Source organism: Bos indicus, chromosome 26, assembly GCF_029378745.1.
Source record: "Bos indicus isolate NIAB-ARS_2022 breed Sahiwal x Tharparkar chromosome 26, NIAB-ARS_B.indTharparkar_mat_pri_1.0, whole genome shotgun sequence".
NCBI classification, from domain to species: domain Eukaryota; kingdom Metazoa; phylum Chordata; class Mammalia; order Artiodactyla; family Bovidae; genus Bos; species Bos indicus.
Window position 1 is genome coordinate 45,278,398 of NC_091785.1, and position 17,965 is coordinate 45,296,362.

The 17,965-nt window shown below is 44.6% G+C and overlaps 1 protein-coding gene across 1 annotated transcript in view; it reads right to left on the minus strand.

Annotated features, from left to right (window-relative positions):
* ADAM12 (ADAM metallopeptidase domain 12) overlaps positions 1–17,965 on the minus strand; it is a 394,035-nt gene that overhangs the window by 336,806 nt on the left and 39,264 nt on the right. The window contains exon 2 of the mRNA XM_070781066.1: positions 4,742–4,878. Coding sequence (XP_070637167.1) covers positions 4,742–4,878 — 137 coding nt within the window. The remainder of the gene's footprint in view (positions 1–4,741; positions 4,879–17,965) is intronic.

Here is a 17,965-nt window from a genome sequence, read left to right on the forward strand (position 1 = left end):
AAGTTTGATTCCTGGGTTGGGAAGATCCCCTGGAGAAGGGATAGGTTACCCACTCCAGTATTCTTGGGCTTCCCTGGTGGCTCGGCTGGCAAAGAATCCGCCTGCAATGCGGGAGACCTGGGTTCGATCCCTGGGTTGGGAAGATCCCCTGGAGGAGGAAAAGGCTACCCACTCCAGTGTTCTGGCCTGGAGAATTCCATGGACTGTATAGTCCATGGGGTCGCAAAGAGTCGGACACAACTGAGCGACCTGCACTTTCACTGGCCCCTCCTGCCACAGGCGGACAGCGAGGCCACTGGAGGGAATGACAAGGCCAGCAGGAGCCCTTAGTAAGAAATGTGCCGAGGAAGAGACTCAGTGGAAACCGACAGTTGAGGGACAAAGCCAAGAAGAGGAATCATGAGCAAGAATTAAAAACACATGAGAGCGAACAAGAGCGAACAGGGTCGCAGGAGCCAGAGGAAATGAGCACTTCAGAGGAGAGGGAACGAGTGTCAAGATCAGATAAAGAGTGAGAAGCACGCACGGGCTGCATAGGCTGGGAGGCCACCTGTGACCTTGGCAAGAGCCGTCGTGATGAAGTGTTGGGAGTGGAAGCTGCTACCAAGGGATGCCGAGGGCCGGTGGGAGGGGTGCGACCACCCCTCCAAGAAGAGGTCTGATTGCCGCAGGGTGAAAGGGGATGGTTATTTGAGCAAAAAAAACAAAACAAAACAAAACAGGACTTGGTTTTCTCAGCCAGGAAAAAAAGCAAACGGAAGTCTATGCAGCAGACATTACCTCTGCTGTTTTAATTAGCTGCTATTTGATATTTCAGACTCTCAATATGCTACAGGAAGCTTTGGTTTCATGTTCTAATCCCCTTGCCTTTTTATTTTCCATTTCACGTACTATTTCCATCATTTCATTCTCATGCGAGAAAGCTAGAGATTGGAAATTTCCTGGAGTATTCAAAGGCTGAGCTCCATTGAGATCAATTCAGGAGCAACCCCATCTTGATATGTCTTCCCTGGACCCAGAGTTCATTTTTTTCAAGACGTGAAATTGGAGATTGGTCCCTAAAGATACTTTAAACTCTCAGTATCACCTTACATTGGGGTGGTAGTTTTTAGTTTCCAGCGTATTTTCACAGACATCATTTCATTTCATTCTTACCATGACCCTAAGAGGGAGGAAGAGCAGATAAGCTTATACTCATGTTACAGACCAAAACAGCAGCAAGCAAACAAACCAAATGCTGGATGCCTACAATGCACCCAAGGTCAGGTTCCCTTTCCTCTAGTCTTTCAACTACCTGAGCAGTGGTGGTGATGGCTTGACACTTGATTTGTAAAGGACATAATAATATCCCATTCAGCTATATGTTCATCACAGATGAGAAAGAGGCAGAAAGAAGGAAGGAGAGAGAGAATCTGAGTACTTCTTCCTGAATCAAGTTGAAGCAACTTGAAATCAGTTGAATCAAGTTCAGCCACTCCCCAGTGCTAGACACAGCAGTACTTTTCACAAATACTGCGATTCTAAACTGTGTGCTCAGCTATTTTTAAAAACTTTTTCATTCATTTATTTGTGCCTGGTCTCATGCAGAATCTTCAGCTGTGTCACACGAATTCTCAGTTGAAGCATGCAAACTCTTAGTTGCCATACACAGCATCTAGTTCCCTAACAAGGGATGGAACTTGGGCCTCCTGCATTGAGAAGGTGGAGTCTTAGCCACCGGACTACCAGGGAAGCCCCCCGTGTGCTCATTAGAGTCAACTGGGAGCACGTTACAGAAAGGAAGATGCCTGGTGCTGTTTTTAGCTCAGTCGTCTCCAACTCTCTGCGACCCCCTGGACTGTAACCCACCAGGCTCCTCTGTGCATGGGGATTCTCCAGGCAAGAACACTGGAGTGGGTTGCCATGCCCTCCTCCAGGGGATCTTCCTGACCCAGGGATTGAACCCAGGTGTCCCACATTGCAGGTGGATTCTTTACCATCTGACCCACCAGGGAAGCCAAAATGCTTGGGCCTTTCCTCAAATCAGTTAAGTCAAATTGTCAAAGGCTGGCTGAACAGAAAGAAGCAAGGGAGCAAGGAAAGAGATAGGGGAGCAGGAAAGCAAGGATGCAAATCTAAAAGCCTACATTCTAAGGTACAGCAGGCAGAGTTGCACAGCAAAATACATACGTGAAGTGAGTATGTTCTGCACACTTGAAGACACACTCTGTGAATGCAGTTTAAAGTAACAATGTGGATGGTTATCTGATAACAAGGAAAGACGCACACATATACACCATTTGGCAGCCTCCCTATCCCCACAACAGATACACACATCTACCCATGGAGAAGTATGGCATGCTCATACACAAACCCCTTTTCAGGCAGGGTCTTGATGGTTAACCACCAAACAAAGGTGCATGTGGTCATTACAGAGCCGCAGCACTGACTCCACGAGCCATACATTGAAGCGAATTTCATGGCATTGTGACAAGATGCTGTCCCCCAAATCACCTAGGTCCCTATTCCCTTAAACAAATAAAACCTGGAGCTACTTTAGGCAGTAGGTATGTGCCTACTTTCCTGGGTCAGGAAGACGCCTTGGAGAAGGAAATAGCAATCCACTCCAGTATTCTTGCCTGGGAAATCGCACAGCAGAGGAGCCTGTAGGGCTACAGTCCATGGGGTCAAAAAGAGTCAGACGTGACGGCAACTGAACAACAGCACGTGCCTACTACCCACACGATTCTTGTCCTGGAGGAGTTGGGATAGTGAGGCAACAACCGTGGTTTCTCCTAGTGTTCTACAAAGATGGTGCTGGTGGCCCCCAGCCCAGGTTGTGAGCTTGGCCAAGGGGCAGGGTGCCAATGCCCCCTCCAGCATGCCTCCTGAGGTCTACCAGGTGGCTGGCTGGCAGGAAGGATGAAGCTGGAGGTCAGAAACTAGAGCCAGTCTGCACTGGTCCATTCCAGAGGCATGCTGAGAACCCTCATCAGCTCGTTGCTCTGATACCCTCCAAGGAAGGTTGCCAGATAAAACACAGGACACCAGTTAAATTTGTACTTTGATAAACAACAACACCCCAAATCTTGCATGGGACAGACTTATGCCGAAAAAACACCTACTGCTTGCCTAAGTCCAAGTTTAATGGGGCATCCCTGGTGGCTCAGATGGTAAAGCACCTGCTTACAATGCGGAAGACCCAGGTTTAATCCCTGGGTCAAGACGATCCTCTGGAGAAGGCAATGGCAACCCACTCCAGTACTCTTGCCTGGAAAATCCCACGGGCGGAAGAACGTGGTAGGCTACAGTCCATGGGGTCGCAGAGTCGGACATGACTGAGTGACTTCACTTTTTCACTTTCTGCACTTTCAGTTGCTAAATCTGGCAACTGTACCACCAGGGAGAGCTCTCATATAAGCTTTCACCACCCAAATAACTTTAGATGGGTTCATATTCTTATATTATTAATTAGTGCCTATCAACGTTTTAAATATATAATTTACAAAATAGTACACTTCTCTTTTTCTGAACCTATCAGGTCATTTCTAATTTTGCAAATTAGTAGCATGATGAGATTTTCTTTAAAATCCTAGGTTTTTCTCCCAGGAAACATCATCGGAGACACTGTGATTGGCTTGCACTTTGTATATTCAGTCTGCAACCATCCCCATGAACTAGAAATACTGAAAAAGTTCAGATCTGGCCTTTGGATCCTTTAACTCAACCTTTCTGAATGTTCACTTTCAGCTGAAAGTCTCTTTAGAAAATGAAATAATGACGTGAATCAGGGGTCCCCAGCCTCTAAGAACTAGTGCCTGATGATCTGAAGTAGAGCTGAGATAATAATGATAGAAATAAAGCACACAGTAAACGCACTCGAATCACCTCAAAACCATCCCTGTTTCCCCACCCCCCTCCAAATTGCCTTCCATGAAATTGGGCCCTGGTGCCAAAAAGGTTGGGGATAATAAATCATAAATCATATTATCATTACAGACATAAAGGTGGCCCACTGCAGCACTTCCAGAACACCACAGAGGATTTTCAGCCTCAACTGCTCTTTTTTAAAAAAAATCTGTTTTCTATTATAAAAAATAATCTAAAAATAGTTCCACATAACACAAGGACAAAGCCATCTGTATAATCTCTCCAAAGAGCTCATATTTCTATAGATTTTATCACTTTCCAACTATTCCAACAAGTTCTGAAATTTAAGAAAGTCATGTAGATTTGTCAGACAAAACTCATCAAAATATTAAATTTAACCATTAATATTTTTATTATTTTATAGTATTCTTTTACATCACAGAAGACTCAATTCAAACATGTATTGAAGAAAATTCAGCATCAAAGTGCATTAAAACTCATTACAAACTTAAAAAAAAGTTGCATGAAAATGTTTCTACCAATAATTGATTGATAAAACCAAAATGTTGATAAAAAGATGTGAATATAGAAAAATATCCAGCACTCAAGTAAAATGAGCTGGAACTTGCATATCTGGAAATGTTATCCTTGGTGTGTGTTTGAAAAAAATAACTTTCCACATATGCAGAGCTGAGACGCTCATCAGAACCGTCACATCAAAATCAGTTTGTATTTCATCTTCTTAATAATGAAGATTTCACTTTGTAAGGAAGGATAAAGTTGGAATTAAAGTCATTAAAGACAAAACTTGAATAAAAGGATATGAATGCAGTCCTGTGAATTTTAAACTCTAATCACTGAAAAGTCAAGAAGGATAAAGTAAAAAACTGACCTCTGAGTCTGCAGTCTTCATTGGGTTCCATGGATCTCCATTCAAAAGAGAGACACTGACCACTTCATAGGCTCCTGCCCCATCCCTCGTCCCGGCCTGCTGCATGGAAGGCACAAACTGGCTTCCCAAGTTCACCCCTGTAACACAAAGAAAAACCCTATGCTTATTCCAGTTTGGAAGAGTTTGGCATCAGAAGCATGACACCAACGACTCAATGAAAATACTTGCAAGTTGAATAAAGCCAGGCAAATACCATCAACTATTATATCATAGTTGAGTGTTAAAACTGATTAATCCACTGTCAATTGAACCAAAAATTTTTGTAACTTAAAGCAAATTAGAGCTAATTTTTTTTTCCCCTTCAAGCCCTGTGGCACATGCTGGGTGATTACCATCTTCAAAGTATATAATTCTATCCTTTGACAAGCAACAAAAATCCACGAGCAGTGAATTTTTAAATGATGAATTAATCCTTTGCTTAAGATCAGCTCTATTAAAAGTCTCAAGGCTTTAGCTGTATTAAGACTAACTCCATTTACTTAAGTCCCAGTGAATCAGTTACATACAAAGCCAACTCTGCACTCTGTACTTATGGGGGCTAATTTTATGGGCTTCAGGGAATGATTCTATAGACAAAATTAATTTGTCAGTTTCGACTGACTAGACTGGTTCATGTAAAAAAAAAAACTCAAGTCATTCAGTCAACTATTATGTGATCTTGTTTCCTGGGGTCCTGTCGAACCAGTTAATATACTGACACAGGTTCAATGCAGCCCCATTTCCATAAACAATCCTAATGGAAAGTATAACATTTTTCTCTTCTGGAGAGTATATCACTTTCTTAACAAATACAGTAATTTCTCCAGGCCAGCTCCCCTATGAGGTCACACTCCTGCTATTCGGTACAACCACAGTCTGCCCCTCAAGGTAAAGGATGGGAGTTGATTCCCTCACATGTTATTCCCATTTCTTCAACCAGGACTCATAATTTTCAGACCTGAGTCATAATAGCACAGTTTCAAGTTACTAAAGAGTTCGCATTTATTGGGCACAAATGGTATTGAAATTTTAATCCTAGACATTTTACAGTTCTCCAAATACCTTTCAGTCCACACCATTTTATCATTCTCAGTGTGGAAGTCTGCAGTTATATTCAGGTTACAAAAGGATTACTATTGTACTTGAGTACTAACTGTCTGACACAGCCTCCCTGAAAAATTCTCAAGCTGGTCACAAAGCATTTAAAACTCCCAATCGTTGAGTGCCAAGGGACCAGGGATGAACTGAACGTTGGGACTCTGGCCAGTGGCCGAGGGGGTGAGCTGGGCCCCTCGGCCACGTGGGGCAGGGAGAGGGAGAGAGGGGGCCAAGGGTGCAAGGAGACACAGGCTTGTGGTCTCAGGGCTGGGATGAGCCCGTGTCCAGGAGATGAGGGCTCCAGCTGTGCAGGCGGAGGGGGCCGGCTCCAGGCGGTGACATCTGTGGACATCCGGTGGAGGGCGGGCTATGACGAAGGAGTGGTTATCAGCAAGAAGCTCATCAGAAGTCTTTCCTGGCTGAAGAGGGGGCAGTCCACAATGGCTCAGAGATCTTGAATAAACAAGCTTCATCCACTGGCTTGATTTCATGTGGGAGATGGTGATGGACAGGGAGGCCTGGCGTGCTGCGATTCATGTTCATGGGGTCGCAGAGTCGGGCACGACTGAGCGACTGAACTGAACTGAACGGAATGTGCTCCAAGAGGGCTGAGTCACTCCAAGCAGGGGCTTTGGAGTAAGACATCCCCAACATCAGTAGCATCCTGACCACGTATTAGCTGTTGGTCCTGGCCCAGCTGTTGACCCACTTACTAGTTCATTCATTCACTCATTCATTCACCACCTATCTATTAACTGCCTGCCTTGTGACGGGCCTTCGAGATCTGATGTCTTCCACTTAAATAGCCCGCTGTTTCTGCTTCAACCCTCATGTTACCTGGAGCGAGCCCCCTCTGCCTACACTTCTGGGACCCTCATCTCTTAAATACAGCCCTCTCCACCCCAGAACACTTGGTTCTCTCCATCTTGTGCATCTATGAGAGAGTCACAGATCAAGCTGCTCTCATGACCTATATTTTTACACTGGGTGAGAGACAACTGAACAAATATGATTGCACAGAGTAACCAGGACCCTGAAACAACAGGGTTGGGAGGACACCCTATGATGTCCTTGTAACTCTTCTATAAATCTAGAATGATTTCAAAATAAAAATGTAATGAGAAAAACAAGCCCGTGGTAGTTGGTAGGGAAGGCTACGTCTGATGGACAGGGACAAGAGACTGTATTGTTGGGATGGGAAGCATGGAGGATGAGGAACTTCCAGCCCTACCCAGAGCCGCGGGAGGAACACATCAGCAGTGGGTCCTCAAGTGTTATCTTTTCCATAAGATGAAGCAGAGGGCAGGGAGGCGCAAGGTGCGTAATACACATGAAGCATTTCATCAAGATCCTTCTCGAAGCTTTGCCAAGCCCCAGGTCTCATGCTCAAGACCCTCAGTGGGATTCCCATGTTAGAAGTTCCTGAAACAAAGTGAGTTCTGATCCAGTTACACAGTTTCTGCAGAGCGGACTAAGAGTGCAGCCAACTGAACACACCTTGAAAGAGTGCTGGTGTGCTGTCTGAAGTGGATAAGAAGGATTTGAAATTCCCGCAATTACAGAGTGAAAACGGCAGATGCGCCTGAACTTGCCCCTCAACCAGTGAAAACCATGCCACGTGCCAAAGAGTTACCCTGGCCAACATTTTAATCCTCTGGAAAGTCAAGTTAAACTGTTAAGAGAGTGACTGCAAGCATTTTAAAATTTCCTCTACATAAACAAACCAGGTTGATTATAAGCTACTCCTGGAAGTTCTGTCAGTTAAGTTTCCAACACAAGTGAATTGTTAAATTAAGTACTTAATCGCAAATTCAAATGCCCCAAGGCTGGATAAATCTAAACCTGGAATCCTGTACCACTCACCACCCAGCCGCAGAAAGGAAGACGGGATGGTTTCCATGGGTATTCCAGCTGTGATGCTCAGAGGCCCGGAAGGTTATCACCCAGGCCTCAGAGACTTAGAGAAAAACTCTTTGAATATAATAGGACTCACTGAGAAGCTGCCTGTCTTAAAACAGGGGTCCAACCTCCGGGCCATAGACTGTAGTGATATCAGAATAGAAAGAAAGTGCGTATTGGGGCTTCTCTGATGGCTCAGCAGGTAAAGAATCCATCTGACAATGCAGGAGATGCAGGTTCGATCCCTGGGTGGAGAAGATCTCCTGGAGAAGGAAATGGCAACCCACTCCAGTATTCTTGCCTGGAGAATTCCACGGACAGAGGAGCCTGGTGGGCTACAGTCCATGGAGTCGCAAAGAGCTGGACATAACGGAGCGACTAAGCACACAGCAAAGTGCACAATAATGTGCTTGAGTCATCCTGAAACCTCCGCCACACCCTAGGCCTCGGAAACTGTCTTCCATAAAATTAGGCCCTGGTGCCAAAAGGGCTGGGGACTGCTTCTTAGGAGAAAGGAGAAGTGCCATGAAATCCAGGTCTCCTTCGCTTGCCTCTGCCTGTGGGGCCCTAGGAGAAGCGGTATGCCCACATCCTTCATTTTGCTGGGAGAAGGGAGGCCTTCGTGGGGTTTCCTCGTCAATAATCAAACTGAAGCTGCACAAACCAAATATAAAGAACATATTAGTCCCCTGGACCGTTTTCCTCCCAGGCACTTAGGAGCAGAGAGGGACAGTTATTTACTCTCCTGAAGGCAAAATGTTCCGACCACTGAACACTTCCCTTTTCACCTACATATACCAACATCTTATTCCAAAAGAAGTCCTTTGGGACTGATTTTCTTCCCCTCTAAGAGGCTTTATTTCTAAATATTCCAAAGAGAACTGAGAGGCAGACTGTGCCAGTACTTGCAGAATGTTGTGCAACCTTTTAAAGAAATTGAATAACAACATTATTTGCTGAGGACAGTATTTACTATCTATATACATGGATAATGAAGCCATCTCTCAACTTTTTAATTGGTTGCACAACATCCCCCCAGCAGTATGTGCAGTCAGAGGATGGTTTCTTATGAGCTTTGCTTAAGTATGTATACACTGGTATTTCTTTTAGATGATGCAAATAAAATTTTTATTTGTGCTGCATGGATAGACAGAATAAATTATACACAGCTGTGAGATATCAGAATGTATTTTATGGAGTGATCTTGTTGACAAACCATAAAAGTAGCTGCACATTCAAGCCCTAGAAACCCAGGGGAAAAAAAAAAAAAATGACCTTAGAAAACATACAGCTTGCGTACACTTTGTTTTTGCCAATATTTGGGCATCAACAAAACTCAGTTTACTAAATAAAAAAATGTGACTAGCTTATCTTGGGGAGGAACTCCCAGCTTTCTTTCTGCTGAGTAACCAGATACATAGACAGTCCTTTTGATAAAATGGCCATTTTGCTTCAGTCTCACAACATGTGTGTGTGTTAGTTGCTTAGTCATGTCCGACTCTTTGCAACCCCATAGACTGTAGCCCACCAGGCCCCTCCGTCCATGGAATTCTCCAGGCAAGAACACTGGAGTGGGTTGCCACTTCCTTCTCCAAAAGGAACTACAGAAAGAAAGAAAGTGAAGTCGCTCAGTCGTGTCCGACTCTTCGCAACCCCATGACTATTAGCCTAGCAGGCTCCTCCATCCATGGAATTTTCCAGGCAAGAGTACTGGAGTGGGTTGCCATTTCCTTCTCCATCAGTCTCACAGTAGGAAGAAGCATATGAGATATTTAGGTTTCTAACACAATTATCTTCTGTGACAATCAGCACTGCTTTCCCATGAGACATGCATGTGCCTACTATGCTTGTCTGAGTTTGTCATTTTCAGACTTGATTACGGCTGGTGAAGAGGGAAGTTATAGACCTAGTTCCTTAAGCAAGAATGTTTGCAGCGATGGCTTTTAAGGTCTTGGAAAAGCCAGCAATAAAGACATCCCCTACAGTACCTTCAGATCCCCTCCATGTGAGTCACCCAGAGCCTGGCTGCCCATGGAAGTCTTGCCTCTTTCCTGCTCCATCTGGCCAAGCCTCCCTGGCTTGGCTTACTAAGAGTCATCCAGACCACCCTGCTGTCCACCTAAGGGTTTCAGCTTCTTTACAGAAGAGATTGACAAAGTTTTGAGATACTGAACAATAAACATCTTGAAGACACAAGACCTGGCCCTGGTCTTGACTCCTCTTTGATTTACTGCCCTCGATCAAAGCCTGCATCTAAGGTACTGCTGCTGCTAAGTCACTTCAGTCGTGTCTGACTCTTTGCGACCCCATGGACTGTAGCCTACAAGGGTCCTCTGTCCATGGAATTTTCCAGGCAAGAGTACTGGAGTGGGTTGCCATTTAGCGCCACCTGGGAAGGCTCAATTCTCATAGGGTTAAGGAAGCTCAACTAAGTCAGAACAGTCAAAGGGCTTCTGAAAAGCTTAACACATAAAATCAGTCTAGGATGTCCAAATCCAAGTTTACAGACTTATAGGCAGGGTTTCTCCAACCAAACAGGCTAACAGTATGAAGATGACAGCTTCATGCTTGTCATTAGAATATACAGGGGTTAAGGTGCTTGGGAGGTATCCATTCAAGTTTTCCAGTGAGCCAGTGGGAAAACAACTCTGATGAGACTACTAGCCAAGATGAAACTTAAAACACTAACCTAGAGTTCTGGCTTTAAAGCAAAATCACTATCAATGCCAACACGAACCTAGGAGAAGAGGATTAATCTGAGGTACATAAAAGAGAATTAAGATAAACAGTCCTTAGAAAATCCAGGTGGGGGTAAAAACTGAGACAACCATTACGAACTGCAAAAGAATCTGAGGACAAGGCCCTGGAAACTCACGAAGCATTTTTTGTAATCCCAGAGAGCTAAAGAAAATCTTATTGGTTTGATTGAGCAGTGTCTTGGTCCAGGGGAATATGGTGGCAATGTTCCCATAAAGGACAAATATATCTCCCTTGGTTCAGATTCCTATCTATAGTCTTAATCAAATAACAACATCACTCTCTCATCTCGTCTGCAAGCTCTGAGGGTGATAATTAGGGGTGTGATTAGTTTTAAATAGTATAGCTCAAGGATGTTCAAAAGAACCATGGCAAAAGTTAGTCTTAAAAAGAGTAGTTTTACAGTGGAAAAGCACTATGTCAGCAAGATTATCAAGGTCAACGTCAGCAGCCGTAGTCATAATGTTGGCATGTACTCTTCATCAGATATGATGAAAATGACACTTGACCTCTGATCGATCTAATCCTGAGACAAATGCCAATTCAGGTCATCCTATATTATATTTGGCCAGCACACCTCAAAACTGTCATGGTCATCAAAAACAAGGACAGTCTGAGAAACTGTCACCGCTAAAAGGAGGCGAAGGAGACATAATGACTCAATGTGTTGAGGACTCCTGCCTGGGATTGACGAACAGAAAAGGAACGTTAGGTAAAAAGTAAGGAGATTGGAATAAAGTATGAACTGGAGTTAAAGACATTATGTCAATATTGGTTCATTAATTTTAACAATTGTACAGTTCTCAGGTGAGATAGTAAGAGGGGGAACTAGTTATGGGGTATAGGAGTATGCGTACCAAGTCGATTCAGTTGTGTCTGACTCTTTGCAACCCTATGAACTAAAGCCCACCAGGCTCCTCTGTCCACGGGATTTCCCAGGCCAGGATACTGGAGGGGGTTGCCATTTCCTTCTCCAGGGCATCTTCCCGACCCAGGGATCGAATCTGTGTCTCCTGCAGCTCTTGCACTGCAGGTGGTTTCTTTACCACTGAGCCACCACAGAAGCCTATGGGGTATAGGGGAACTCTCTATACTCTCTTCCCCATCTTCTTGTAAATATAAAGCGGTCCTTTCAAATAAAGTCTATTAATCATCATTTGAGGACTTAGTCTGCATCTTGCAAGAAGACCACACGTCATTCTAGAGCAGTTCAGTATCAAAGGGCTCAGAGATGGATGGCTGTTATCACCAGTGGCTCCAAATTCCAGCAAACTGGAGTCTCTGCCTTCATCTCTCTTCTAACATTGCTATTTGTTCAGATGGAGGAAAGATGCAGTAACTGCAGTCATGTGAAAGGCATAAAGCAGTTAACCAACAAGGTTTCCTAGAGTATGAAAAGGCTGCTGCTGCTGCTAGGTCGCTTCAGTCGTGTCCGACTCTGTGCAACCCCATGGACTGCAGCCCACCAGGCTCCCCCGTCCCTGGGATTCTCCAAGCAAGAACACTGGAGTGGGTTGCCATTTCCTTCTCCAATGCATGAAAGTGGAAAGTGAAAGTGAAGTCGCTCAGTCATGTTCGACTCTTAGCGACCCCATGGACTGCAGCCTACCAGGCTCCTCCATCCATGGGATTTTCCAGGCAACAGTACTGGAGTGGGGGTGCCATCGCCTTCTCTGTATAAAAAGGCAGAGCATGCAAAAGCAGTCAATCCTCAGGCAGTGGAAAAGCCCTTCGAAATACACCCAGAGAACTCTTCAGAACACAGAAACAAGTTGCTGTAAAAACGTCACCTTTTTTTCTGGTTACTGGCGACAAGACTCTGAAATAGTACAGAAGTGAAAAGTTGGTTTAAGAAGGTTACACCAAGTGACAGTCACATAAATACTTGGACGAAAGGATGTTGAAACAGAACCAGATTCGCTCAGAGCCTAAGGTTGTAGCTATCCACACTGGAAGGCTAAATTATCAAGACACAGCCTGATGGAATGGAAGCAGCTGCAGTATTTTGAGTCAGAAGAGTCAGTATTTTCTGCACCCCCCAGAGGCTACATGTACGCTCTGGGGCTAGTCTCTCGCCCTCCCGGATACACAAATCCTTTAGGTGTCCAGGAAGACTATGGACCATTGACCACTGCCGAAGGCTGGTGAGAGGGTCAGCAGACACCACGGGCGCAAAGTGTGGGTGGGTGTCATTTAGCTTAGTTTTTTGCTTTTGCTTCGTTTTAATCAATCTTTGCAAAGAAATACACTAAAATGCTCTTCTAGGTTTTTTGCTCTGAGTGTTAGGGCTGTGAGTTCAGTGTGTTTCTTCTTCATGTTTGTACGTATCTCTGATTTTTCTATAAACAGACATATTACTTCTAGGATGGACAAAAAATTTTAAAAATCAATCATTTGAACTCATGATGACAAACCAACTGATGTATGATGTTTTACTTTCTTACCAGCTTTCCTGGCATTGCAGGTTCACTGCCTTGGGCATGCTAGAGGACACAGGCCGTTTGGAAATAAAAGCCATCAAGTACTACGAAACAATTACAATTTTGAAAAGACGTTTTATACGTCATTTCAAAATTCAAAGAGAGCTAGTTATTGCTTCCCATAAATGTTTCAAATGGATTCATACCCCAAGCACAAGTTGTCTCTACTACACATAAAAATAACTTTTCATGCCTAAAGTGTCTCCTATCTGCAAAACCATTTACAACATCAACTTCTATTTTAGACTCCTTTGCTGGTCATTGTAAACTAGTGCAAGTCCTATTTTATAAATGGTGAGACTGAACTAAGCGTTTATACTGGTTATTTCTAATGTTTCCCAACAATAAATGGCAGAATTAATAACAAAACCCAAGCCCTCTGAATTTCATATGCATTCATTCACTTTGTCCTTCATCATAGGAACAAAGAGATGCTGCAGGAATTTATTTGTAATACTTTGGATGGTGGAGGATGGGGGTCAGAATTTTCAAACAATGATGTAAAGGGAAATGGAATCAATTATTAAAATCCTAGCACAGGAGCAGCTTTTGGAAGTGGAGAACAAAAAGACAGGAACAGAAACAGATTTGTTCCCTTCACTACTGTAAAAGCATGAGATGGAATTAAACAACAATGACCCAGCAGCCATTTAGTATCTACACTAAAGACCATGGACTTTCACGGCGCTAACATCCATCAGCGCCATTGTATCATTGTCATCACGGACCACCTTCTGCTGAAAGTCACTCAGTCATGTTCAACTCTTTGCAACCCCATGGACTGTGGCCCGCCAGGCTCCTCTGTCCATGGGATTCTCCAGGCAAGACTACTAGAGTAGGCTGCCATTCCCTACTCTAGAGGATCTTCCTAATCCAGGAATCGAATTCAGGTCTCCTGCACTGCAGGCAGATTCCTTACCATCTGAGCCACCAGGGGAGCCCCTTTCTACTGAAACACACCCTCAACTTGGCAGCACTCAGTGGCTCTGGTTTTCTTCTCCTTCTCCAGCCAGATCTTGCCTTCTCCACTCATATTCCTTTCTCCCGCCTCCCTTGGGGGACTTGAACATCCCCCAAGTCTCAGCTCTTGAACATCTTCCCACCCTACTCTCACTGTTCCTGAGAGAACTCATTAATTTTTAAATTGATGTTGCTCAAATCAGTATTTTTCCATCTGGCCAGTTCACCCAAGTGCAGTTTGTAATACAGTATCTACTGAACACTAATTTCAATGCTTTGTCACCATCATCATCTCAAACTCAGCATGTTTAAAAACCAAAGGCTTCATTCCGTCCCCCAGTCAGAAAGCAAAACACTGTCCATCGTACATGTCTTGCCAGAGTCCCCACCATTCACCACTGCCTGCGTCACAGGGCTTGGAAACATCTTTTTTTTAATCACTCACATTCAACAACTCCAGCTGGGTATCTTATGCTTTGTTTTTGTTCTATTTTCTCAAAACTCTCCTACTTTCTAGCTGAATCCTTCTTGGTAGACTCATCACCTGAAGCTCCCTCTACTCCAATCTCAAAGGACAGGACACATTTGATAAGAGCAAAAGTCTATGGCAGGGTTTTCCATCAAAAGAACGTGAATGCAAAGGCCTTAATGCAGGGAGAGCTTAGTGTGTTCTAGAGCAGAAAGGGTCAGTATGGCTAAAATGAAGTATGAAACGGTGTGGACAGAGGTGTGAGCTCAAGTATAGAGGGTAGGCAAGGCCTGGATCACGCCGGGCCTTCGAAGGTAGCATGTGGGTTTCATTTGGAGTGCAGTAGAAAGGCATCATAGGATTTTACGTAGAGTAAATCTGATTCATTTTGGAAAAATTCTCTGCTGGAGAATGGAGTGTGTGAAGAGTGGAGAAGAACGTATACATGAGAACTATTCATAGGACAAAATGCGATGCTGAGCATAGATCCCACAATTAATAAACATTTCTAGATGACAACAGTGAACACTAATTAAACAAGTTGTTGTTGTTCAGTTGGTAAGTCATGTCTCTGTTGCGACCCCACAGACTATAGCCCACCAGGCTCCTCTGTCCATGGGATTTCCCAGGCAAGAATACTAGAGTGGGTTGCCATTTCCTTCTCCAGGGGATCTTCCCGACCTAGGGATCAAACCTGCATCTCCTGCATTGGCAGGAGGATTCTTTACCACTGAGACACCAGGGAAGCCCCGATTAAGCAAGTGTTGTGCACCAAACCCCATTCTAAGTTTCACCTTTTTAAACCTCATAATGACCCTTGGATGTGTATCGTCATTTAGTAGATGAAAAAGCTGAGGCACAGAGAAGTTAAGAAATTTGCCTGTGGTCCAAAAAACTATGAAGCCACCCAGACAGCCAAGTACTAGGATCTAGGCTCCAGCCACACCATGTGATAAACAAACACCACTCTGTCCAGGAAACACTGGGAACAAAATTCAGATTCCTTCCTGAGTCCTACAAGTTCTGGAACCCCAACCCCTGAGAGTTCCATCTTGCCAGCTCTGTTGTGACCACACTGACCACCCCTCTGACCCATCATATGTCCAGCTATGTCTGACTTCGTGTCCTTGGTTTTTGCTTTTCCTTCTGCTGAGAACACCCTACTCTCAAACCTCTGCTGGCCCTCAAATCTCATTACTTACGTCTCAGCTCAAATGTAAAAACCTCAGAGGGGCTGCCCAACTTCAGAACCTTCCTTCTACCCCACGTTTCTCTCCAGCCCATCATCCTATTCTGTTCCTTTAATGGTATTTATAAGCATCCAAACTCGTTTTATCATTTTGCTTCCACTACCCCACTCCCAAATCTAAAATGGCAAGTGGTAGGGGCCATATTTGAGTGGCTCAATCGGTAAAGAATCTGCCTGCAAGGTGGGAGACTTGGGTTAGATCCCTGGGTGGGGAAGATCCCCTGGAAGAGGGCATGGCAACCCACTCCAGTATTCTTGCCTGGAGAATCCCCATGGACAGAGGAGCCTGATGGGCTACCATCTGTGGGATCGCAAAGAGTCAGACACAGTTGAGCAACTAACACATATGGGCCTTATTTATCAAATTCAATGTTCTATCTTCATATGCAGACAAGTATTTGGTTAATGAATTATGACCAAACGAATAACAAGTTCTCACGACCTTGGGATCATAATGACAGCAGGGTTGGGTCCTGGGGCGTGGTTCTCATCACAGAGGCTCTGAAGGGTGACTGATTTTTAGCTCGCCCAGCATTGTCTGGCTCCTTGCAGGTTTATGCACAGATCCAAACCCAAGTGAGCCTTCTTTATAAGTCAGAATTTCAACTTACTTTTAATGAAAAGGAACTGGCAAGTCAGCCAGAATCCTCATCTAAAGCATTGGGTTCATTATCTCCCCAGCAGGAAACCTTCCTTGAAAAGCCAAATTAAGATCAGAACAGAGAACTAAAGGACGGGAATAGAAATCATCATCACAGAAGCCTAATATTTCCTTGTCTACTCAAGAGTGCGTACCTGCCATGCTAACCAAGAGAGCACTGAATCCCAGCGAGCGCAGCTGCCCACTGAGGGTCTTGAGCACAGGCTGATTATTTGAACTTGAGTGCATTTTCTACAGACTCACTGAGTTCTCAAAGGCGGGCTCACCAACACTTGTGAAATTATAACGTGCTTGACTCTCATACCATCCTTTAGAAACACTTCATTTTCTTTATGAAAACCATGCTCTAAGTTGTCACTCAGGGAAGAGTTTCTAGACCTAAATCTCATGTGCATTTATGAGAAAATATATTCTAAATTCCAAAATGTGATACTGGGGACCACATCCCCTGTCTCCTGCTTCACTTCTCCACCTGCTGGGAATTCAACTGTGCAGATTCTGCAACTCGAGCCAGAATGGCAGGCCGGGGGCAGGGGGGGTAGTGGTGGACAGGGGAGGGAGGAGCAGGGCAAGACAGGGAGGCCTGGGCTGGAAGGAGGGTAAGGACGGGGTTGATGAGTTAGAGAACACCTGTCTAAGTCCTAAGGACCAAGGGGCAAGTGTGGCTGTCTGAAGGCAGGTGCTGATTTCTATGACTTTAACTTTCTAGTTGTTGACTCTGTCCATTGAATTTGGGAGGCCCCTAATTTAAATAGTCATACAGGACACCCCAAATGATTATGTCATAGGATTGAAGTCTTGCGTTCTGGAAAGTTTCAGTTCTATGTGATTTGACAAATACTGGCTAGGCTTCTAGAATGAAGCAGAATAGCATTTAATAATTTTGATTAGAAATACTTTTGTTCTCAGTTCTCAAAACTGAACAATGTGCTTATCTGTCTTTAAGTCCATGCTTCATCTCACACAGGTAAAGCTAAAGAAGTAAAGAAAACTGTTCAGTTTAGGAACCTTTCGACAATTTCCTCTCAACAATACCCAGCTTTATTGTGACATAATCTCACAGGCGAGAGAGATTGCCCGTCCTTGGCCATCAAGTTTCCTATGAGGGCAGGTGTCCTGGCAGGCTGAGCATCATGGCGTGTGAAGTCACTTCCGTTGTGTCCGACTCTGCGACCTTGTGGACTGTAGCCTGCCAGGCTCCTCTGTCCACGGGATTCTCCAGGAAAAAATACTGGAGTGGGTTGCCATTTCCTTCAACCCAGGGACCGAACGTCTCCTGCATTGGCAGATGGGTTCTTTACCACTAGCGCCCCCTGGGAAGCGAGCGTCATTGCCCTCATTTAAAATTCACACTAATGATGCATTCATTATTCTAAACAGGCTTTCTGTTCTCTGTGAAATTAGCACTGATTGCCACCCGAGTGTGAGAGGGCTGCTGACAACACTGGGAACTGTCTTTCCCTGTTGCTATTTCTGGCCACCCAGTGTGGCCAGTTGAGTCAACAAGAGGAGACACGGCTTGCCATGGCCACCCTGAACTGATGGAGGCAGGTGAAGAGTGGAGAGGGGACAGAGTTGCCTCCTGCCTTTCTGGATCTGAACTAGGACTGTT